This window comes from Sciurus carolinensis, chromosome 18, assembly GCF_902686445.1.
Source record: "Sciurus carolinensis chromosome 18, mSciCar1.2, whole genome shotgun sequence".
NCBI classification, from domain to species: domain Eukaryota; kingdom Metazoa; phylum Chordata; class Mammalia; order Rodentia; family Sciuridae; genus Sciurus; species Sciurus carolinensis.
In genome coordinates this window covers 15140851-15162367 of record NC_062230.1, presented here as the reverse complement: position 1 = coordinate 15162367, position 21517 = coordinate 15140851, and the positions used below count along the sequence as shown (strand labels likewise).

Here is a 21517-nt window from a genome sequence, read left to right as displayed (position 1 = left end):
TTCCACTCTGCTGCGGATGGGCACTTGGCCATGTCCCACTTCAGCCAATTGTAACAAAGCTGCTGCGAGTAGGGTGCCCTGTCTACATCTCCCACAGGGCCTTTGGGGCACATTCCTCAGGAACAGGCAGATTGCCAACTGTGGCACATGCACGTCACTACAGAGCTCTGGCTGCCACACATTCCTGCTCCCTGTAGTGCTCTTTATCTTCTATTTCCCATCGTGTGTGCGTGTGTGTGTGAGAGATGAGGTCGAGGTCATTTGTACCTTCTCTCTCAAGCAGCAGCACCTCTTCGGCGGGGGTGGGGGGTGTCTGCCCATGTTTTTAACCCATTTGAGCTCGTCCTTGCTTCATTCCAGACATGAGCCCTGGTCGAGGCTCTTAGTGTGGCCTCTACTCGGTCTCCCTGTCAACACAGGACCAGCCTCTGGCACGATGGGGTGTTAGGAAGACTTTTGCACGCCCCATGAAGATCATCACTGCAGAAAACCATCTGTTCTTTCCTCCACTAGATAGGGGGTGGCTGGGGCCAACCACACTAAAACAGCAGCACTTAAGGGGACAGAATCATTTCAACAATACCACAACATTCTGAGACCTGCAGCCTAGGTGGCACAGACACACACAGGCTCACCTCCTACCAGGAATATGGTTATTAGAAGAGATTAACAAGGGCCAGCTGCAAGGCGGGGGCCACCCAAAAGACATAGGGATCACCAAGTCTTAAAAGGGCACTGTGATACGAAGGGGCTCTGGAAGACAGTGAGGGTCATGGGAACCAAGGCCCAGTGGCAGCTCACCCTTTCTGATCTTAACATGAAGCAGGTGCCACCCCTTGATGCTCTGAATGCCCTTGGCACTGATGTCTACCGTTTGGCCACGTTCCTTGCATGATCTACCATGATGTGAAGACACTGAAATTGCTGTGGCCCCCATAATGGACACCTCTTCCTTTGGGTTCTGGCAGCTCTGAGAGGGCAGCCGTGGGCCTAGCCCAGGGCAGAGCCTGGATCTCTATGTGCCTGAGGCAAACTCTTGGCCCTGGGGTTTCTTCTCTGCTGTGAAGTGGGAGACTGGAGCGGGTAATTCCTAGACAGCTCTCAGCAGCAGCCAGGTGCCTGGAAGCACTCGGGAACCAGGCAGGGAGCCATTTCTCAGGAGAAACCCTCTCCTACCTCCTTATGCTTAAAAGGTGCTGGGGCACCGTGAGAGCAAGGACATCACAGCACCCGTGGGGACTGCTGGAGTGACTTCTGGGCTCGCAAGGCTGCCGTGCCAAGGGGAAGAGCTGAGTCTTCCCAAGTCATAGGACAGGCCTTCAGGGAATGAACCCAGGCTGGGGGTGGCTTGGAGTCTTCGCCCGGCAGGCACAAGGACCTGGGTTCCATCCCCAGTGCTGCAGAAACAAGCAGTGAGGCACCTGAGTGCACGTGAGCGAGCCCGTTACTAAGCAAACAGAACCAACAGCTCTGGGCAAGCGGTGGCTGCTCTGAGGGCTGTGCTGGGGAGAGGCTGGAGGTGCTGTGAGGAAGAGGACGGGAACATGGGCCTGGAGGTCCCTCAAGTCTCTCCGGTGTGCCTCATAACAGTGCCTGACCTGTCCTCATACAGAGGAGAGCAGAAGCCCAGAGCTAAGGAAACTTCCTAAGGGAGCAGCCAGCAGAGGCCAGGCCAGGCCAGGTTACACCAACGCCCTGCCGTCAGCCTTGGGCCACCCACACCAGGGCAGCTCAGGGACTCCTCCCTCTCCTGGCTTGTGAGAAACTGAAAATCCCAGGGACCTCTGGACCACAAGTTGTGGGACCAGCAGAGACCCCAACAGATAACCATCAAGCCCCTGGGCCTATGGGGAGGCTGAAGGGGTAGAGAACACATCAAGGTCCCCACAGCAAGTGAAGAGCCCCTACTGCCATGACCCAAGTGTGCAGACCCCATGTGAACTCTGGGGGCATCAGGGAAGGAGGGCTCAGGAGCAGGGTAAACAGGCTTCACTAGGTTCACCTCTGTAGGACATGGATATTATTATGCCACCTAAAATTCCCAGAAGGGAGATGTTATTCATTTCCCAAACATTTCCAATCACCGAGCCCTCTCTACAGAGCAGCTTAGGTCCTTAGGGTTCCCTCTGACCTCAGTCTAAGAAATTGCATGGTCCAGCCTGGCCACTACCCAGTCCTAGGGCTTCTTCGCAGATGAGGGCTGGATCGGCCTGGCTCCTGCTACCTCCTCCATCAGACATACACCAAGGCTGCGACTGAGAAAAGTGGGAGGGCTGTAAAATGACACAGCCGTTCAGTAGTCACTTAGGAAACTAGCCTTGCAATCACCACGTTCCAGCTGCAAAGGCAGATGTCACATCCACCTGCACTTTCACAGCAGGTTTGTTCATAAGCAGAAGACAGAGGGGGCCTGTGCAGCTCGGTGATAAAAAGGAAGACTGCTGCCACTCAGAACAGTACCGGGAATCCCAATAGCCGGACGCACGCATTTACGTGGCGGCCTACCTCTTTGTTCCAGGGTAGGAGAAGCTGCCCATAGGAGCTGTGAGGGACCTCCTGGAAGGACAGATCTGGTGTCTCAGTGGAGCACTGGTTACATGGGTGTTTGCACCTGCTGGACCTCCATGGCCTGGATGCTGGTTACAGCTGAACCTGGCCATGTGGGAACTGTCCCTCAGTGTTGCATGAGGATGCCAGGAATGTGTTAACCTTCTCCGAGACTCCCTGGGTCCCTAAGCCAGGAAATAGATGTGGACAGACAAAATACTGTTGGGTCTACGCTACGAGCAGAAGAATGTGGTTCACGACTATCCAGGACAGAAAGTTCTCAGCTCCTCGTTTTCAGAGCTCCATCCAGTGGCCATCAGTGAACCTTCACTTCTCACGTCCAGAGCCACAGGCAGGGGAGCCCCGCCAGCCATGCAGGGAGGACAGGAGGCAGCAGGACCAGAGCACTGACCAGAGGAAATCTGGTCACCCGAGAAAAGATGCTTTCGACAGGTTTACAGCTGAAGAAATCAGGTGGGACGAAGCAAACTGATACAATCCTATATTCCCCACAAAGCTCTGACCCCAAAGCAGCCAAACAAGAGCACAGAGAGTGCCTTACTGGCTGAAGTATTTCCAGACCATCCAGCCAGGTGGTCAACACAGGCATTCAGCCCAGAAAACCTATGCCTCCATCAGAATCCCCCTCCACATACACACGGCTTCACCTGACAAAATGCCTCTAACTCCTAAGTGATTTCATAAAAGTACAGAAATAATATCAATGGCAAGCTTTTAAGTGTTAAGCTGGGCTCCTGCCATGCTGTTCACACTTCTTAGCAGATCAGGGGTGAAGTGATCAGGGCCTGTCTTTGCCAAAAAAAAAAAAAAAAAAAAAAAAAAAAAAAAAAAAAAGGCATATCAAGGCTATGCTGAGGGACAAGGAGCAGGATGCAGCAGTGTTCCCAGGAGGGGTGACGGCCCCTTCCTCTCCCGAGTCCCGGCAGAAGGAACTCCATCACCAGCCCTGTGCCCAGAGGGCAGTACTACAACAAAACTAGAGGAGGTAAGGAAGAAGGGGAGGTGCTGGTTCTCTGGTTGCCTTTGTGACCACCCATCCTGTGGGATGCCTAGAACCTTCTAGACCATGGGCCTCATGAACCCCGGAGGCTAGGCCCTTGTACCGGCCAGCACTGTGGAGGCTGGTGCACTGCCCAGAGCCCCCGTCTGTGCAGACGCTGATGTGTACAGCAGCAAGGGCTGTTGGAGGCCCCAGGTGGCCAGGCTTTCTGCGCCTTGCAGACAGAATGACCACTATGTTGTGCCATACCTGCTGTGGTCTGGACACTGCAGCAGATACCAGGGAAATGGACAAAGGCCCTGCCTCATGACACTTCAACCACAGTGTCTTAAGTCCCTGCTGTGTTCGCCTTTACAGGTTCCATTCTCAAGGTTCCAATGGCTTCTTAGCATGAGAATGTCTCCGTGCAGCTGCCTGTTACATCCTCGGATTCCTTCATGCTTTCGCAGAGGCACTTGGCCTGGAATCTGGGAGTCCGGGGTAACCTGACTCTGCTCAGTGACCCTGGCTGGACAAACTAGCTCTTGGGCCTCAAGCCCAGTGTGTGAACTTCAGGGAACTGGGGAGAGGAGAGGCCTCCTTGGACCTGACAATCCTATGGGTCCAGGGCTCTCTCTCCTCTTGGACAACAGCATGTCGATCTGATAGAGATCTGAATTAGAAACTCCTCCTGCAGACACTTAGCCAGAAGGCACAAGGCTCCCTGCAGTACAGAAAATTCTGCTTTTACAAAAGGACAAACTTCAGCAGCACAGGACAGCTCCATCCATAAGGAGCTGTTACAGACATACACAGAAGTGACCCAGGGTGGGTCTGAGTAACCAGCATCACACAGCAAAGCTCCTAGGAAAACCAGAGCCACACAGGAGCAGGGCATAGCACAGGATTTCTGCTTACCAAGGGCTGGGCTCATGGTGACTTCACACTGAGATTTCTGGTTGTCCAATTTAAGTTAACATTTAGCACAACAATGCATCAGAGACACATTAGGCTATGGTTAGAAAGGTAGATAAAAAGCTATAAAGTAATACAGCTTAAAAAATTATTTTTTGCAAATACTTTTTACCAAAAATGAGGCGACAGCGAATGGTGGAGGGACAGAATGGGAAACACTCTGGCCTGGCCCTGGCCCATGACAGAACAGCCAGCTGGACCAGCCCCAGGTTCTCAGTATATCAACCTCTAGGGTTTCTAGAGAGAACCAGGGCTCTGTGGAGAAGTGGCTTACCCACGGTGGGCCTGAGGTACCTTGGGCAGGAAGCAAGATGGAGCTACAGGACCAATGGGGCTATGTCTGTAAAACTCAGGAGCTGGCTAGGAGGGGCTCCCACTGGACATCTGGGACATTTAGTAAGAGTGAAATAGGTTAACACACTGCACTAAAAACAAAACAAACAAAAACTACCAATGAATCCAGTGACATCCACCAAAGCAGGCAGAAGAGGGATGAAAGAAAGAGAGTGACCATGACAGCAGGAAGCACACCATTATGGGGGGAGGGGGTGGTTACTGGGGATTAAACCCAGGGGTGCTTTACCACTGAACCACATCCCCAGGCCTTTTTATATTTTATTTTGAGATAGGGTCTCCCTAAGTTGCTTAGGGCCTAGCTTATTGCTTAGGCTGGCTTTGAACTTGTGATCCTCCCCCCATAGCCTCCCAAGCCACTGGGAATACAAGCATGTGCCATCATGCCAGATCCAAATGCAAACTTCTTAGAGACTGGCCAAGAGAGGCCAAGGTAGCTTGGCAGTGCCTGCCTAGTGAGCACGAGGGCCTGAGCTCCATGCCAGCACCAAACAGTGAAGAGAGGCCAAAGCCACCAGGTGAGAGGGTCAGGTGGGTGCTTGCTTGCAGGAGTCTAATTATCAGGGAGGGAACTGAAGAACATCACCACATCACCTCTGGCATTGCCAGCAAGGATGAGCTGCCACCATGAGCCTCCAGCCTGACATGATGCAATGAAGGCGGCACCTCCTATGATCTTCAGTCACCTGTGCTGGGCAGGTCAGGCTTACGCAGCCTCAGCTACCTGCACAGGTATTATTTTACACCAAGTCCTGGCTTGGAACAGGCTGCGAGAGTGCAACAGCTGCCACCACTAGCATCACAGTCCAGATGCAGGGCATCCCCACGGGTCCAGTGCTGCTCCTGGGCTCTCCCAGGCCAGTCGGTAGGCCAATCAAGGAAAGACTGGAGGGTCCCACCCATGTGTTGAAGCATGATTAGGAAGAAACTTGTTACTGCTTCCCTAGACTCTGGGTTCAACAGGCCAGTGAAGGCAGGGCGCCTGGCCCTTCCATCTCTTCAACTATTATGGGACTGATCAAGTTTCCTATTTCTTCTTGAGTCTATCTCAGCACCTTGTGCCTTTCAAAGAGCACATCCAATGTGGCATACAGCTGTCAGCATGTCCCCTTACCATCTCTTTATCATCTGTGCCAGGACCCACAAGACTCCCCTGACTGCTGACCCCACTCCTCCCAACTGGATGGGCAGGACAGAGAAGATCCGCCTGGTCATGATGGATTCATTCCCTTTATAGGTGCACACTGAGGAACGGAAACACCTTTGACGACCCCTTGGCTTTCAAAACAAATACAAGGATGGACAGCCACATCCAAGGATGCTTTTGGGCATGACCTGCCCCCCCTTCCCTGTTATTCTTTGACTCCCAAGACAGGTAGCTGCGTGGCTCCCAGATGCCCCACAGAGCATGCTCCTCATGCGTCAGCCCTGATTCCACAAAGATGCAGCGTATGCCACAGCCTGTCATGGCAGCACTGGCACCCTTGCCATCTAGCATCTTAGGGTGTCCAGGCCTCTCATGGTTCACTGGTCAACCTCTCTTCTGGGTCATTTCCTTCCCTATATGTGGCTCTCATCTAGGCAGCAGTTCCCTTAGAAGAAAGCAATGCCCTTCAAAGTGGCCTGCCCAGGGCATGGCCACTGTGCCACCCTCCTGAACCCAACCCCCTTCTCAGGGTCCCATGCTGACAAGCTTATTGTCCCCATGGAGGACTAAGTCCCTGGCTCCTGCTCGAAGCTGGCTCAGCCTGTCAGGTGGCTAGTCAAACCTTCTCTGATGGGCTCCCCTATCTTTTAGACCTCAATTTCCCCACCTATAGGATGAGAGTAACAAAATCAAGACCCCTCAAACAGGGCGGCACGCTATGTAAGCGGCCCTCGTGTGCTGCGACTGCAGTGCTGCCTGGACAGCAGCTACTGTGACTTGGAGCAAATGACACAGGAGGAGATAGGAGTACCCAAAATATACCCTCCAGAAGAATATTTATCAAGGACCCATCCATTCCTTGGGCATCTGAGCCTCCTGCAGGCCCTGCCACAGAGGAAGCCATGCAGCAAGCTGGGCCTCAGGGTCACAGGCTGCAGCTTTGCTTCCACAGGATGACCCTGCCTCCACCCCAGGATCAGCACATGTCAGGGATCATGGCCACATACCTGCAGAGCAAAACACCTAGGTGGTTGCCAGGGCTGGACTTAAGATTAATAAACCCACGACTCAGGCCCGGCACAGTGGTGCACGCCTGTAATCCCAGCGGCTCAGGAGGCTGAGGCAGGAGGATCATGAGTTCAAAGCCAGCAGCAACTAAGCCAGACCGTCTCTAAATAAAGAATAAAAAGGGCTGGGATGTGACTCAGTGGCTAAGTACCCCTGAGTTCAATCCTTGGTACCAAAAAAAGAAAACGAAAAACAATGCAAAGATGCCTATGACAAAAGCCAAGATAAGCAAAAAGATAATTATTGTTATTATACGAAATGATACAAAATGCAACTGGCCCCCCAGTCCCTGGCAGCCACTCCTCTGCTCTCTGTCTGTATCTGCCTCTTCTGATTTGACATGGAGTCCTAATACAACGCATGGTTTTGCGTCTAGCTTCTCCCTGAGCACACAGTTCAAGGATCTTCTGCCTGTAGTGCGTCGGAAAGCTGTTCCTTTACGTGTGGACAGACCACACTGTTGATCCGCTCACCTGACGGGGCGTGTGGGCCGTGTGCACTGCTTGGCTATGGGGATGGTGCTGCTGTGGACACTCATGTATAAGGCCTTGGGTAGTAGCAGGGCCTTCCTGAGAGGCCCATAGTGCAGCACGTGAAGATGGAACAGGTCAGGAAACAGTCTGTTCCTACCACAGGGTACCCTGGGAACATGGAAAGGAGCAGAGGAAGAGACGAGGTGTGCCTCGCTGGCTGAGTGTCCACCCAGTTGACCTGGGTTCAGTGGCTCCTCCGGGTGCCAGGGAAGGAAGCCATGCCCCTGCTTACTGCCCATATGCAGTGTCCTTTCACCCCCTCAACTAGTGTCCCCAAAGAACAATCCTAGCTTACCCTGATCCTTCACTTAGCTTCATGGGCTCCAGTGTGGTGGGCCCTCAGAGCACAGGGCCACAAGCACATGGTCCTAGGGCCCCGACTTCCTGAATTCCCAACTCCCAGGCAGAGCAACGTTGGGCCCACTGCTAACAGCCCCAGGCACAAACACAAGTACCAAGCCACACAGTTCACTCAGTCTAATGGTGTACCATGGGTCAGGGGAGAACAGTGCACCAGGCCAGCAGTGTCCACAGTCTTCCAGGAGCTCAGAGCCCACCCGCAGGCCAAGTATCACTGAGGAAAAACACATCTGCTCTGCCAGGCCCTAGGTGAGGCCCCAGGGCCCAAGCTCCTGGAACTGGGACACAGGATGCCCTTTCTAGGGAAGCCCCAGACTTCACAGAAGTGTGTGGACAACAAACACTGGGGCTGAGCTGGTGGAGCCTCCACGGGAGTGGCCGCCTACCTGGGTGGGGCCTGTTCATTGGTCCCATAGCAGTGTGATACCACGCACTGCCCATGACAAGCCAAAGGATGTGTTCCTGGAGGGAATGACAGCACAGAGTTAGTCCCTTCAGCCAGGGACAGGGCAAGACATCCAGAGGACAGGCAGCAGGTTTTAGGAGAGGAGTCTGTCCCCTTCTTTTACAGTGGGGAAACCACGTCCAGGAAGGTGTGGGGGCTACCATAGGGCACTGGCAAGTGGGGAGCCAGGCCAGGCCAGTCCCCAGGGCTCCCCACCCCACCTCTCTGCCCTGCCCCGTCCACTGTGGGGAAGCCCAGGCACCAGCAGGGTGAGATGGGACCCAAAGGAGGAATGACTGGCCCCCTGACTCCCAGCACTTCCAGTTTGTAGGGACCCCAACTATCCATCATTTAGGGATCCTCACAACAACCCCACAGCCCTGAGTGCCCTTCATGGCAGGGAGTCAGGGACCATTCTGCAGGGTGGGGTAGAATGTGGGTTTGTGGAACTATTAAATGCCACCAAGAAATCTAGAGCAGACATAGGGTAACATGTGAAACACCAGAGACCGCACTCGGCTGAAGATGGGTACTCCGTGGCTCTTGGTGGGTCTGCACCCCATCAGTGTTTGGGGCCAGGTACCCACCAGAGTCTGACATGTGCTGTGACACATTGGACAAGCTACCTTCACCTCCAGATTGACACATGGCAGGTGGGAGGTAGGCACCAGAGGACCCGGCGACCATCCGGAAGAGCAGACAACCCCTGTAGCAGCAGGAGACCCTGCACAGAGGTCCCTCCATACTTCCCTCTCACAACATTCAAAACACCAGGCTCTACACCACCACATCTGGTTCCTAGAAAAGACACTTTGGTCCCTGGGGCAGCCGGCATCATCACCCTCAGGACTGACAGCCACAGACCACTCAGGCCACCCAGGGCCTGGGTGAAGTGCCCTGGACAGGTTTCTGCCAGATTTTGGAGGCTGAGGGAAGCGCCCAGGCAGTGCCACAATGAGCACACCAGGAGAGCTCAGGGCTCTGGGGCAGCACCGTGCAGCCTCTGCGGGTTCCCTATGGATGTTGCCATTGACCCCAAGCTGGGTGCAGCATAAACAGTCCCCGAGGGTCCACCCAACATGGAACAACCTTCAAAGAGGGGCAGGAACGAGGTGCGGCAGTACACGCTTGTAATCCCAGTGGCTCAGGAGGCCGAGGCAGGAGGATCACAAGTTCAAAGCCAGTCTCAGTAATTTAGCAAGGCCTTCAGCAACTTAGTGAGATCCTGTCTCTAAATAAAACATAAAAAAGGCCTGTTGATGTGGTTCAGTTTTCAAGTACCGTTGGGTTCAACCCTGGTACACAAAGGGTGGTGGGGGGCTGGAGCACCAAGCAGGAGGGGCCCAAAGACTATCTGCACCTTAAATTCCCAACAGGGCCACCTGAGGAAAAGCCAGAGGAAAGGAAGCTGGCTCTCCAAAGCCATTTCCAAGGTCTTTTACCTCTGTCTGACCAGGTCTCTCTCCCTTCAGAATGTGGGGCCTCCACCCAGGATTCTTCTCTGCCAGCGCCGCAGCCTCCTCAGCAAGGCTAGGCGTAGAGGGTGCACGACATGCTTTCTGGTGTATGTCCTGGCTCAGCCCACTTCCATGTGACCCCTGAGTGAAGTTTTGGGTGCTGGCGGCCACCCAACTCTGCAGTTAGATCACCTGGCATCCAGGATGGAGCATCTACTGTCCGGGTCACCCTGTTGTCAGTGCAGACCCCTGGGTGGGGCTGATGCTGGCCTGCAGCGAGGGTTGAGGGGAGGCAGCCGGAACGCTCTGCTGGCTCACACCGGCTGTGAGCACTTTCCCCCCGTCTGGGTGGGGTTTTAGCTCCTATTTTAAGTGGTGAATGTTGCTACTCTTTGGGAGGGAGTGTCCCTGAGGGGCCAGCACGTCTGCAGGAAGGCCCTGGAAGCCCTGGACAGCACAGTGCACACGTCACTTCTGTCTCCACGCTAAGCTGGTGCGACATAGGTTGATTTGAATTTTTCTGGGTCACACGGTCAAACCATATGCTGCTTAAAATGCAGTGTGTGTGGTTTGGGTGACTCGCAGCCAATTCCTGTTTTCTTCAAGAGGCTGTAGGTTTCTATGCCCGACTGTTCCCAGTGAGCACGGAACAACTGAAGGGAGGGCGAAACGGGACGGAAAAGCCCTGGCTTCCAGCAGCCTCTTCACTCCTGAAGAGCCCCCAGTTCATGACCCCTGAGGGGCACCGGGAGCCTCGGCACAGGTGAGCCCTTTGTCCGTTTCTCTGGGAAGCAGCAACCCTGCCCACCCGGCTCCTGCCTCTTCTGACTTACCGGGTGGGTCAAGACCGGCTGGGGGCTGAGGGCTGTAGCAAGTTCACCATGGTGGAAGTTCTTTCTAAAAACCAGAGTTTCTTTATACTACAGGTAGATTCTGTTAAAAAAAGAAAACGTGACCATTTTTCTAGGCTTTGGCACTAGAAATGACTGAGCAGACTGCCCACTTCCTTATTAAGAAAAGGGGAAGAGTGAGTCTAGTTGCCTCCAGAAAACAGAGGGGGGAAAGGTTTGCGGAGGGTCAGAGAGCGAGTCGGGTGTTGATGAAGTCGCCAGATTAGTAGGAACTGCTGGATTTTCATCGTAGGACAAATACACAGGAAGGGTCTGAACTGACAGAATTTAGTCAAAGTTTACAGGAGGCACATCTGGAATGTGTTTTCATGGCACATGAGACCTGAAAATGGAGGATTCTTTTGGCTGTGGCAGGGCGGGGGCAGGAGCCAAGCCATCCATTTTTCCACCCACAGGGAGGCAGCAGGCAGAGCCTGGGAGGGAGCCCTGGGGAGTCAGGCTGCACGTCCCAAGCAGGCAGGGTTGGGGCAGCCTCTGCACCACAGGCTTTGTGCTCAGGCAGTGGTTCAACCCAGGGCAACAGGGACCAGCGCCAGGTTCAGTGTCCCACGTGCAGGTTCATCTCACCTCATAAGAGCTCTGCAAGGGTGCTCTGGCGACATTTCATAATGCATTCCTGAGCTTGTCAACTGGCTGGGAACATGTCTATGGCATTCAAACCCACTGGTCACCCAAGAGGCAATGAGCGATGGCACTGCTGGCTTTCTGGGACTCCAGGAGGCATTTGCTCCTTCAAAGGTAGCTGACAGGAAGGAAAACCATGGGCACTTCCGGGCAGGGTGCTGGGCTCAGTGCACACTCATGCAGACACCCCTCCTGGGTCCCTCTGTTGGGGCTTATCTATTGGCTCTGGCTGGCCAGGTGCCCCCAGGTGCCCCAACCCCTGGCTCAGGCATGCTCCATCAAAGCCTGCTGAGTGAACGACTGGTCAGAGGAAGCCAGCAGGTGTGCTGTGGGGAAGACCTGGGCAGCAGAGGGCAGGCTGCCAGGAGAGGGGTCCACAAACGGCCCTGTGAACCTCAGGACATGGGCGCTCATCCAGAGGGAGGGCTGCCCAGGCTCTTGAGGACACTTTCACACCCTGCAGCCCAGGCAGGCTCCCATGTTGCCCTCCCTCAGGGTCCCTGCTAGGGCACGAGGACCTGCAGATGCCATGCTGTGCAGCGAGAGAAGCAAAGGGTCAGGGAGCCTGGCCCTCAGGGCTGGATCAAGGCGCTCCACTCAGCAGCTGGGCATGATCCCTCAGAACCAACAGTGGGCCAGGGTCACAGGGACCATCGGAAGTCAACAATAGGTCACAAATACCCAACGCCTTCTCTGGCTAAAAGAGCGGCCCTACTTCTTGACCAGTTAGGGCTCTGCCCGAACTCTGGTTTGTCACCACACAGGCTGGCTCCTGCCTTTAGATGGCCTTCTGGGCCCTCCTCCATATCATCTCCCCAACCTGAGTCCTGCACAGGTTCTAAGGTCCCAAGTGGGCAGCCTAAGCAATCTGACCTTAGGGCTCCTGGTGGCCTTACAATACATATCCGTGACAACAGGGATGACATCAGCTCATTTGCAAGGTCTGAGTGAATATGTGCAGAGGAGCTCACACGCAGGAGCCTCTGCACAGAGCGGGCTTGCTCTGCAGCCTCCTCCCAGTCCAGTTTTGGGGAGGAGTTGCTGCCCACAGCACAAGTGGCACAGATGGGGCACGAAGGTTCTCAAAGAGGCATGAGTGTCACCTCTAGACCCTGTTCTCCACTATTTCCTGCTTGTTCATCCATCTAATCTGTGCCCTAGATGGTCAGGCTATGGGAATACTTCTCATGGAGGAAGGGTGTTTGGAAAAATGAAACTTGAATAAAACAAAGACTCCGCATTGCCTCATTCTTGAACAGCCCCCTGCCGAGGAGGGATGGGTGTTAGGATTTCTCAAGGAAGGTTGCAAGGGAACGCAGGTGCCTCTGATCGTGGGCACTCTGAGTTTCACCCTGTAGAGGACTGTGTGCCCTCAGGCCTGTGGGATAGGCAGGTCCTCTGCCTAGTCAGGAGACAGGTACAGCAGCCAGGTCACTGCTGACAGTCTGGATGCTCCAAGGCACACAGGAAGAGTTTCAAATCTCCTAGGGGCGTGTGAGTACATATGTATAGCCGTCTGCATGCTGGTGTGTGCCACGATGCACACATACACATGTATTCGTGTGTGTGCACATGTCTGTGTGTGAGACACAGAGGGCACACATGCTTTCTCATGCTTTCTTTGGAAAACTCATGAAAAAGGAAATGGAAAGCTCTTTTATCCCCATCCTTCAATGAGGTCATTTTTCCCAATACCTAAAAATGAGACTCAAGACAGTTCCTGGAACTGGACAGCCACGGGACCATGAGGGTGGAGGCAGGACAGAGGGGGGCCACCCAAGTGCCTCACACACAGTCAGACCTTCCTGCACTGCCCATCCAGACTGTGGGTTGGGGATCAGGAACCGGTGACCTTTGGCCCCCAGAGACCCCCAGATATCAGCCCAAGAGCTTCTCTGAGGCTGCACCTTTGTTCAAAGCTGGCCAGAGGCTGGCTGTGCAGGACATCAGACCACGTATGCAGTAGACACAGTGACTCATCCATCAGGGGTCAGTCCCAGGCTGGAGGACCAGAGACTGGAATGTTTAGACCAGAGGCGCTAAAATAGCCGAGTCCTGCGGAGGGAGGAGGTGCTGCAGGGCGGAGGAAGGTGGGTCGGAGCGCAGCAGCAGTTTAGCAAGAGGGCCTCCTGCGAAGGCGGTGCAAACTTTCTCTGTGCTCTGTCTTGGCACGTGGCCCCTGACCCACCTTCCCTGTTCCAGTAACAGAGACACACTTTCACAGGCCCTCAATACCCTCAGCTGGTAGCAGAAAAACAAGAAAACTACAATTCCCTGAAGACTCAGATCTGAGACCAATGGGACCAGAGAGACAGACTTCACATGGCCCTGCACCGGCCAGGCAACACCAAGGCCACTTCATGGCTGTGCTGCCTGTCTGTAGGGCCCATGGACCAACCAGAGATTCCCGACCTCAATGGTTTAGGCTGTTTTTGCACAGAAAAACCACCTGTGAGCCTTTCCCAGCGATTGGTAAAAACAAGTACAGGTTGGAATGGATCTGTAAGAGCAAAAGTTCAGAGAGCTTAATGTCCACATAGCAGAAGGCTTAGTAACTGTCACAGCACAATTACAATTAGCCATTAATAATGACAATAAAAACTAGGAACCATGAAAACACTCAATAAACTGTGTGGTGAGTGGCACTGGCAGAACTCCCAGCAGATGTGAACTCTGCCACCTACAACAGATGCCATGAAAAAGCAGGAGAAATGCAGCACCGGAGACAGGCAAGGGACACCCTGATGTCCCCTGGAGGAGCACAGGTGTGGAAGGAAGCAGCACCCTGCATCCCTGCACTGGCCCTTTAGGAAACTCCAGTCCTTGATCCTGATGGGGCTGTTCTCACCTCCTACCTTCCAACCTGGGGAACGAGCACCATGCTCACCTCCAGGAATCCCCCGAAGGCTGTGCAAGGAGCAGCAGCCAAGCGCTCCTGGGAGCGCAGCAGTCACAGCATGGGCCTGGGAGTGCAAGGAGCTCTCCAAGGACCCACGGACACCAACACCCTTCCACAGGGCTGAGGGAGGGTCCCAGAGCCCCTGATTCTTGGCTTGAAACTTGCTGCCGTGAAGTGCAGGTCCCTCTTCTAGGGAAATTTGGGGCTCAATAAAAACCTTTGCTTTTGCTCAAGTTAGAAGTATAGATTCCAGCGGGAAGGAGGGGTGGTGCAGCCCCCTAGGGAGACGCTGCAGCTTTATCCTGACCCAAGGGTGCAGCAATGCCGCTCTCAGAGGCGGGCCCCAGAAGAAAGAAAGCATATGCTCCCTTAAGAACCTCTTTAATGCAGCTTTTGGAGAGCCACCGGACACACTGACTGGGTCTGGATGGTCTAATTCTACTGAGACTGCACAGCCACAGAAAGGAGTGACCACAGGCACCCGAAATCACGGAGGTGATACCTCTTGTGCATCATGCAAGGGAGAGGGCAGGACCTGAAGGCGCCACACGATGCCATCATGTGTTAGTCTGGAAGGCAGTGGGACACACAGCTGCACCTACCTTCTGTGGAAACAGGTCAGAGTGGCCAGTAGCCATGATGTGCATCTCCACTGTGCTGGGAGGGCACTGGCAGCCGAAGCCTGCACTGCTGGAGCCTCAGCTGGCCGGCGCGTGAGCACAGTCCCACTGTCTCATCCTCTTGCCATCTTTCTTGTCTCCTTTTGAGGGACGGTAAAGTGAGGGTGGAGCAAGGAGAGCAAGATCACCAAGGCCAAGAAGCCCAGGATACAATGAACCAGGAGGTTGTGCAGCAAGGATGAAATTGTGGATGCTTTCAGGACAAATGCCCATCATATTTTTGTTTTATTGTCTTTGCTTTAAAAGGAAAAGCCAGAGAGTGAGGTGGTCCTGCTGGGCAGACATGGCAGCCACTGCATCTGGTAGGGCATGGTCTCAGGCTGCCAAGGGGAGCTCAGCCCTGCCTACCTTGGGGTACATGGTCCAGGGCCACCAGGGTCCAAGGGAGTAAGGTATGCAACCCAGGCAGGACTAAAGGGAGGAAGGCATGGCACTCACAGAACTGGGGACAGAACTGAAGGCACCCGGTACTCCTCACCAGTCAGGCCTCAGCAGGACCTGGACCCAGTGGATCTTCAGCTATCATTGGGGAAGACCCCATGCCACAGGACCCAGGAAGATGGATGGAGGTGGGCCCGCCGGGTCTCCACAGCTCGTACACAAGCGAATTCCACCCTGTCATCAAGGAGTCCCGAGCAAAAGCACAAGAGCCAATATTCTGGTGGAAATGCCATTGGAACAGGGTTGGTGGGCCCAGATGTCAGCACCTGTGCCTGGCACCACCACCAGGAGGGCTCCCACGTGGCCTTACTCTCCTTCTATGTGCCAGTCCTGGAAATGGGTGCTCTGGTGCCCACCACACAGCCAGGACACAATCCCATGCATCACGATGACTCTCCATCACAAGCTGGTGGAGAAGTCAGAATACCGAGACCCTGCACAGGGTGGGCAGGAAGACACTGCAGCAACGGCTCTCAGCTGCCTGAGCAAGGTCTCCTGCTGACCTGGGCAGAAGTTCATGTGTGGCAAGAAGCTGCCGGTAGCCTCTCCTAGGGGGCCAAAGCACCCTCTGGGATGCTCAGGGCCAAGTGCAGACACTACCCTTGTTCACTCAGGCTGGGAACCAGGGCCTGGACAAATCAGAGCAGAGCAGACTGCTGTGAGCCAGGATGGCATCTGACAGTGACATCCACAGGCCACACTGCCACCCACATGGCACTGCCCATGAGGCACTGACCAGATACAGAGGTTGGACATCTGGACAGCAAATCTGTCTCCTGACCTGCGGTCAGAGTGCGGAAGCCTTCTTGCCATTTTGCCTGATGAGATGAACATTTCAAATTGTTTCCCCTCAGTCTGGTCGTGAGTCTTAATTTACACACCATTTGGGTCCTTAAGCACCGGCAGATGGAAAACATCACCATCGACCGCCCGTCTTCAGTCTAAAGAGCCGCACACACACCCAGGGCGGAGTGACCCATGTGGCCCCTGCAGGCCCATGGGATGAAGGGAAAGCTGGCCAATGGTGGTGCCACCAGGGCACAAGAGCAGCAGCATGTCGAAGCCAAGCCCACACCAGTGCGCACTGTGCCGTGGAGCAGGGGTGCTCCTGTGGCCTGTGGGAGTCCTCATCCCAGCCTCAGACGGACAAGGGAGCTGAGTGGTCTGACAGACAGAGGCAGGGCCAGCCCAGAAGCTCAGACCTGCAAGGTACATTGTCCCTGGGCTCCATTTCTGGTAACAGTGGGCTTTGTAACATACTGAAAATTAGTTTAAAAAGAAAGAATACTAAAAGAACTGGGAGGGGAGGGTGGCTTCTAAAAGGATATATATATGTATGGCATAAGGAACTACCAGGGGGGAGGGAAGGCAATGTGGGAGGTGGCTTCTCAGCCCCACGGGCCCTGCCTCTGCCTGTACCGGGAAGCCAAAGGAAGGCCGCTGCTTGGGCCCCTTGTGCACAGCCAGAGCAGATGGCCATGCAGGGTCACAGCCAGTCACTGTGATCTCCAGCACTTGGGAGCCCCCAGGCAACTCACAGAAGCCAAAACAAATATGATCTGGAATAAGTCACTCTCATTTACAAATTATTTCTAAATAAGTGTTCAAGTATGACACCCAACACCCCTGTTCAGAGATAATCAGAGATAGAAACTGAAAGGTAAGTTTGAAAATATCTACAAGAAATAGGAACCTATAAGAATGTCACATTTAAAAAAAAAATCACAAAAGAATCTCTTGAAATAAGAAACACAGAAATTTAAATTTAAAAGTAGGAGGATGGTTTCGCCAGCAGCCAGTTAGCCACAGACAGAAAGACCATGATCTGAAAGACAAGCCTGAGGAAAGTACTTGGTGAGAAAGTCCAGCACACTCGGTCAGAGTCCGAGAAGGAAGCAGGACTGAGGCAGAGGAGACACCTGAAGACGTGAAGGCTGAGAAATTCTCCTAAGTGACAAATTGACCAGGCTACCAACATGAGAAGTCCAGTGAGTCCTTGGCAGGAAAAACACAAGTCATTCTAAAATTCTAATCCCAGAGGAGCCATCAAATTTTTAGACTGGCAAAGACAATCTTTATCATCCCGGAAATTTTAAAAAGGCCTTGGAGGCAGAAGGAACTCACCCTAAACAGAGCCGAGCAGTGAGGAGGGAATGCAGAGCCAGGGGCAGCTGGGTGGGTGGCCCTGACACTGACCGGGAAACACAGATGCCCTGCGGGTTGAGACTGGGCCTGGTTACAACACAGGACACTGCACACTTTGGGGACAGGACTGTATGTGGTTAAAAATCTGTGGACCTGGGCTGGGGTTGCAGCTCAGTGGTAGAGTGCTAACCTAGCATGTGTGAGGCACTGGGTTCGATCCTCAGCACCACATAAAAATAAATCAATAAAATCAAGGCATTGTGTCCATTTACAACTAAAAAAATACTAAAAAAAAAAAAAAAAAAAAAAACCCAAAAACTGTGGACCTCACACTGTCCCAGGTCAATACTGAGAATGGTTCGTGTTCAAAGAGCCTGATGGCTCCCCTCCAGTTGACTGGATATCATACAGCTGCCAGACACAGGAGACAGACGTGTGTGGGTACAGAAGGGTATCTGTGACACTAGTGGGAAAAGCCAGTGACAGGTCTATGTATGCAAAGATCCTCAGACTTAAGAACTTAATGTGGACACCATGAAATCCGCCACGTGCACAGCAAACTGCTCTGCTTATTAACCGTGGGGAGGAAATCAGGCTTTCACATCCTCTTCCTGAGAGCTGTGTGTCTGCGATTTGTGCCCACAAGGTGTGTGCCTGCTAGCCCAGGCCCACAGCGGGACATGCTGGGAGACACAGGAACGCACCTGCCTCCCATGTGGTCCCAAGTCTACCCAGACCAGCCTACCACCCTCGGAGAAAACAAACCTGGCCTGTCACGCCAGCCCTTGACGATTCCATTACGCTTCCAATTTTATTGTCCTCGATTTCCTTTCACTAAACAGCAGTGCTATCTCCCAGCTTCATCTGCTATTTAGTTAAAATTTAAAAGGAGAAAGGGGACATATGTATGGAAACAAAATTATCTTAGTGACTAAAGATGGGCTCACAGAGGCTATTTAAAGCCTGAACCCCAGGAATTTACAGCTTGCTGTAATAAAGCAACTCCCAGTGAAAGGGCAGAGGCTGGCAATCCCCAGGGAGACAGCATCCAAAACATGCCACCCCTTCAGTCCCCTGAGCCTGTGTTGAGTGGTAAGAGGCCCCCAATGGGGGTAGGAATTGGCCAGGATTTCTCTGGATTTCTTAGAATTTCTCAGGGCCCCACAGCCAGACTGTAAGTGCCAAGGCATGCTCTGCCTCTGAGCAATGCATGTTCCGGGCCGTTCCCTGGACATGCAGAGCTAGGACCAAAATAAGCAGGAAGCACCGGGAGACTCAAAATTGGCTCTTCTCAAACTCTATTCCCCAGAAGCCACTGACTGAGCGCCTCTCTGGGGAGATAGCCACAGCTGCCAAGAGCCAGCTCACAGGGGCACGTGCTGAGTCACTCGTCCCGGCAGAATGGTACTTATGTGGGACCACACTCAAAGGAGGCTTTTAGCCCACAAGTGATGAGGTTCTCTGGACAGGGCAAGGGTGGCAAAGGGGCTGCTCAGGACAATGGGGTAGAGTCCTTGCTCCCCACTCTCCCCCACTGCAGCACTGGCCACGGCTCAGTGGACTGAGTGAAGGACACTTGCTGGAGACACAAGCCTGCCCCACACCCCCAAACACCTTCCCTCTGAACAAGCTGGCCTCCCCTGGACAGGCTGGAGGCACGTGCTCTCTAGGAACACTGTCCCCTCAGAAAGTGCTCGTTCCTCACTGGGCCAGTCCATGACTGCCCCGCATGTACTTCTATTACAGGTCCAACGGCTGCCCCGAAAATGGACTCCCATAACATGTCCTGGATTCGGTACCCAAGCCATGTGTCCCCAGCCGTGGAGGATGTCATTGCTGCACAAAGCGTCATCTCCAGGTGCATGCATGTGTACGTTGCTCTATTTGTCCCGCTGAGCTTGGTGACTGGGCTCTTCAACCTGATCACTTTTATTCGGGGTCACAGAAGGCTAGGGGCCCTGGACATGCTGCTCTCAGGCCTCACAGTCACAAGTGTCCTGGCGACACTGCTGTCACTCAGTGTTGCCAGCAGGCCTGACTACATACCTACAACCAACCTGCAGTGCGGGGTCCTCTCCTTCTTCTCCAATATGTGCTATTTCAATGCCCAGTACCTGCAGGGGGCGATGCTTGTCCTGTCCCTATTGCCAGGCTCCTCGGGCTACCTGCTCACAGGGGCCCAGGACACCCGGAAGCCTCTGGCAAGCCTGGCTGCCATTTGTGGCTGTGCCATCTGCAGCTCTCTGGTTGTAGTAGCCCTGCTGGGTACATCCAGAGAGTTGCACAAACCCACCATGTGCCAGGCGGACCCCCTGACTGCCTGGCCCGAATACGAAATTGTGAAGTTCAGCCTGGGCTTTGGGTTCGGCCTCATTCTCAAGCTGGTTCTCCTCCTCCTGCTCACCACTAAACTGGCCTGGCGGACAGCTCTCACCAGGAGGGACACAGCCTCCGCACTCTGGGTGGTGCTGGCCATCACTCTGAACATGTTTGCCTGCCGACTCTTCTTCAACACGGTGCTCCTCCAACGGGCCAGGAGGAAGATGCAGAGGGACACTGGCTCCCCGCAGGATGAGCTGCTCATGAACCTTGCGGAACTCGTCCTGTCTGGGGAGAGCTGTGTGAACTCCCTGGCCACCCTCGCCCTTCACAAGCCCTGCAGGCTCACACTGCTGGATGCCCTAGGGCGCCTCACACAGAGGTGCAGAAGAGGCGGCAGCGACAACAGCGTCTCCTTGAACAGGATGGGGGCTGGGTCCGATCCTGCCTGCTGGCATGCACCGCAAGGCAAGTAGCAGAGCCTTGGTGGTGTTTAAAATACCCATTTGCTGAAACAGACCCTCCTGGCGAAGGGCCAAGGGGGATGACAAAGTGTTTTGAGAGTGCTTATTAAAATCGGCTTTCTGGTGTTCGACTCAATCGAGTCAGAGGCACCGTGGTTTCTTAATCCGCACCAACAATCACAACTCAAGGGACCCTGCGCATCAAGGACACAGTGACGTGAGAGCAGAGGCTGGTGGCAGACACATCTCCATCTGGTTCAAGTGTTCTGTGATGCGGACTGAGTAATATTTGTCTACTGGTTGGCATCCTTCTCTACCCCAACCAAATGACAAAAAGGGAATCTTGAAAATAAAAGCATCTTCAAATAACTTCATAACCATATTATAATCTGGTCCGAACCATTGTTGTGGTCAACCTTCAACCCTGCCAGGAAGTCTGGGCAACAGAAATCTTGCCAAGAACAAAGGTTAGTTTTAAAACTGTCATCACCATGGAAGCTCTGAGCGTATCGCCCACAAGCTGAAGCACTAAGATAGTGTGATGCTGTCACAGATCTGGCCTGCTCAGTGGAGCCTGAGGGACTGACTGCCTATGTCCAGGGGATCTGGCAGGCCAGTGGAGAGCCCTAGGTTTCAAAGGCCCCATGGGTTCCATCTGCTGTCTTTAGGGGAACTGGTAATAATGAAATACAGAAACAAAAGGCAGAGTCGATTACGAAGTTGACATCCCTCATTCTTGCTGGAATTCTCTCTGGTTTTATGAAATCTATACCTTCAATTTTAATGAATAATTTAATGCTAGTTTGTGAACCAAAGAACAAAAGCATGTCTGTGGTTTTTTTCTCAGTGTTTACATATCTGCATAATTTCTTTAGAAGAAAAAGGATTTGTATCTTACACAGCTAAGTAGCTTCTGAAATACACTATTAAAATTTCTAAATGCTTTAAGCCTTCCCTTTTATTTCTCCTCCTTTGTTCCCTTGTTTATATTCATGAAACCCTTAATATGGCCTGTGTACAAGAGTGAGATCAGCTTGCAGCATGCTCACGGAGGTTACCGGCAAAACTGGAAGCGTGAGGGAAGAGCATCCCCTCCCACCTGGGACGAAGAGGCAAGGAGAAAGACTGGGGCTGAATGTAAAAACTGT

At 53.5% G+C, this 21517-nt stretch overlaps 2 protein-coding genes across 2 annotated transcripts in view; one reads left to right on the top strand and one right to left on the bottom strand.

Moving 5' to 3' along the window:
• Nucleotides 1-21517, bottom strand: part of C18H7orf50 (chromosome 18 C7orf50 homolog) — a 121533-nt gene that overhangs the window by 51339 nt on the left and 48677 nt on the right. The gene's annotated exons all lie outside the window — the stretch shown is intronic.
• Nucleotides 10367-21311, top strand: LOC124969819 (uncharacterized). Its single transcript, XM_047532759.1, has 2 exons — nucleotides 10367-10649; nucleotides 19333-21311. Exon 2 carries the CDS (start codon nucleotides 19353-19355, stop codon nucleotides 20379-20381), a length of 1029 nt encoding a protein of 342 aa, XP_047388715.1. The 5' UTR covers nucleotides 10367-10649; nucleotides 19333-19352; the 3' UTR covers nucleotides 20382-21311.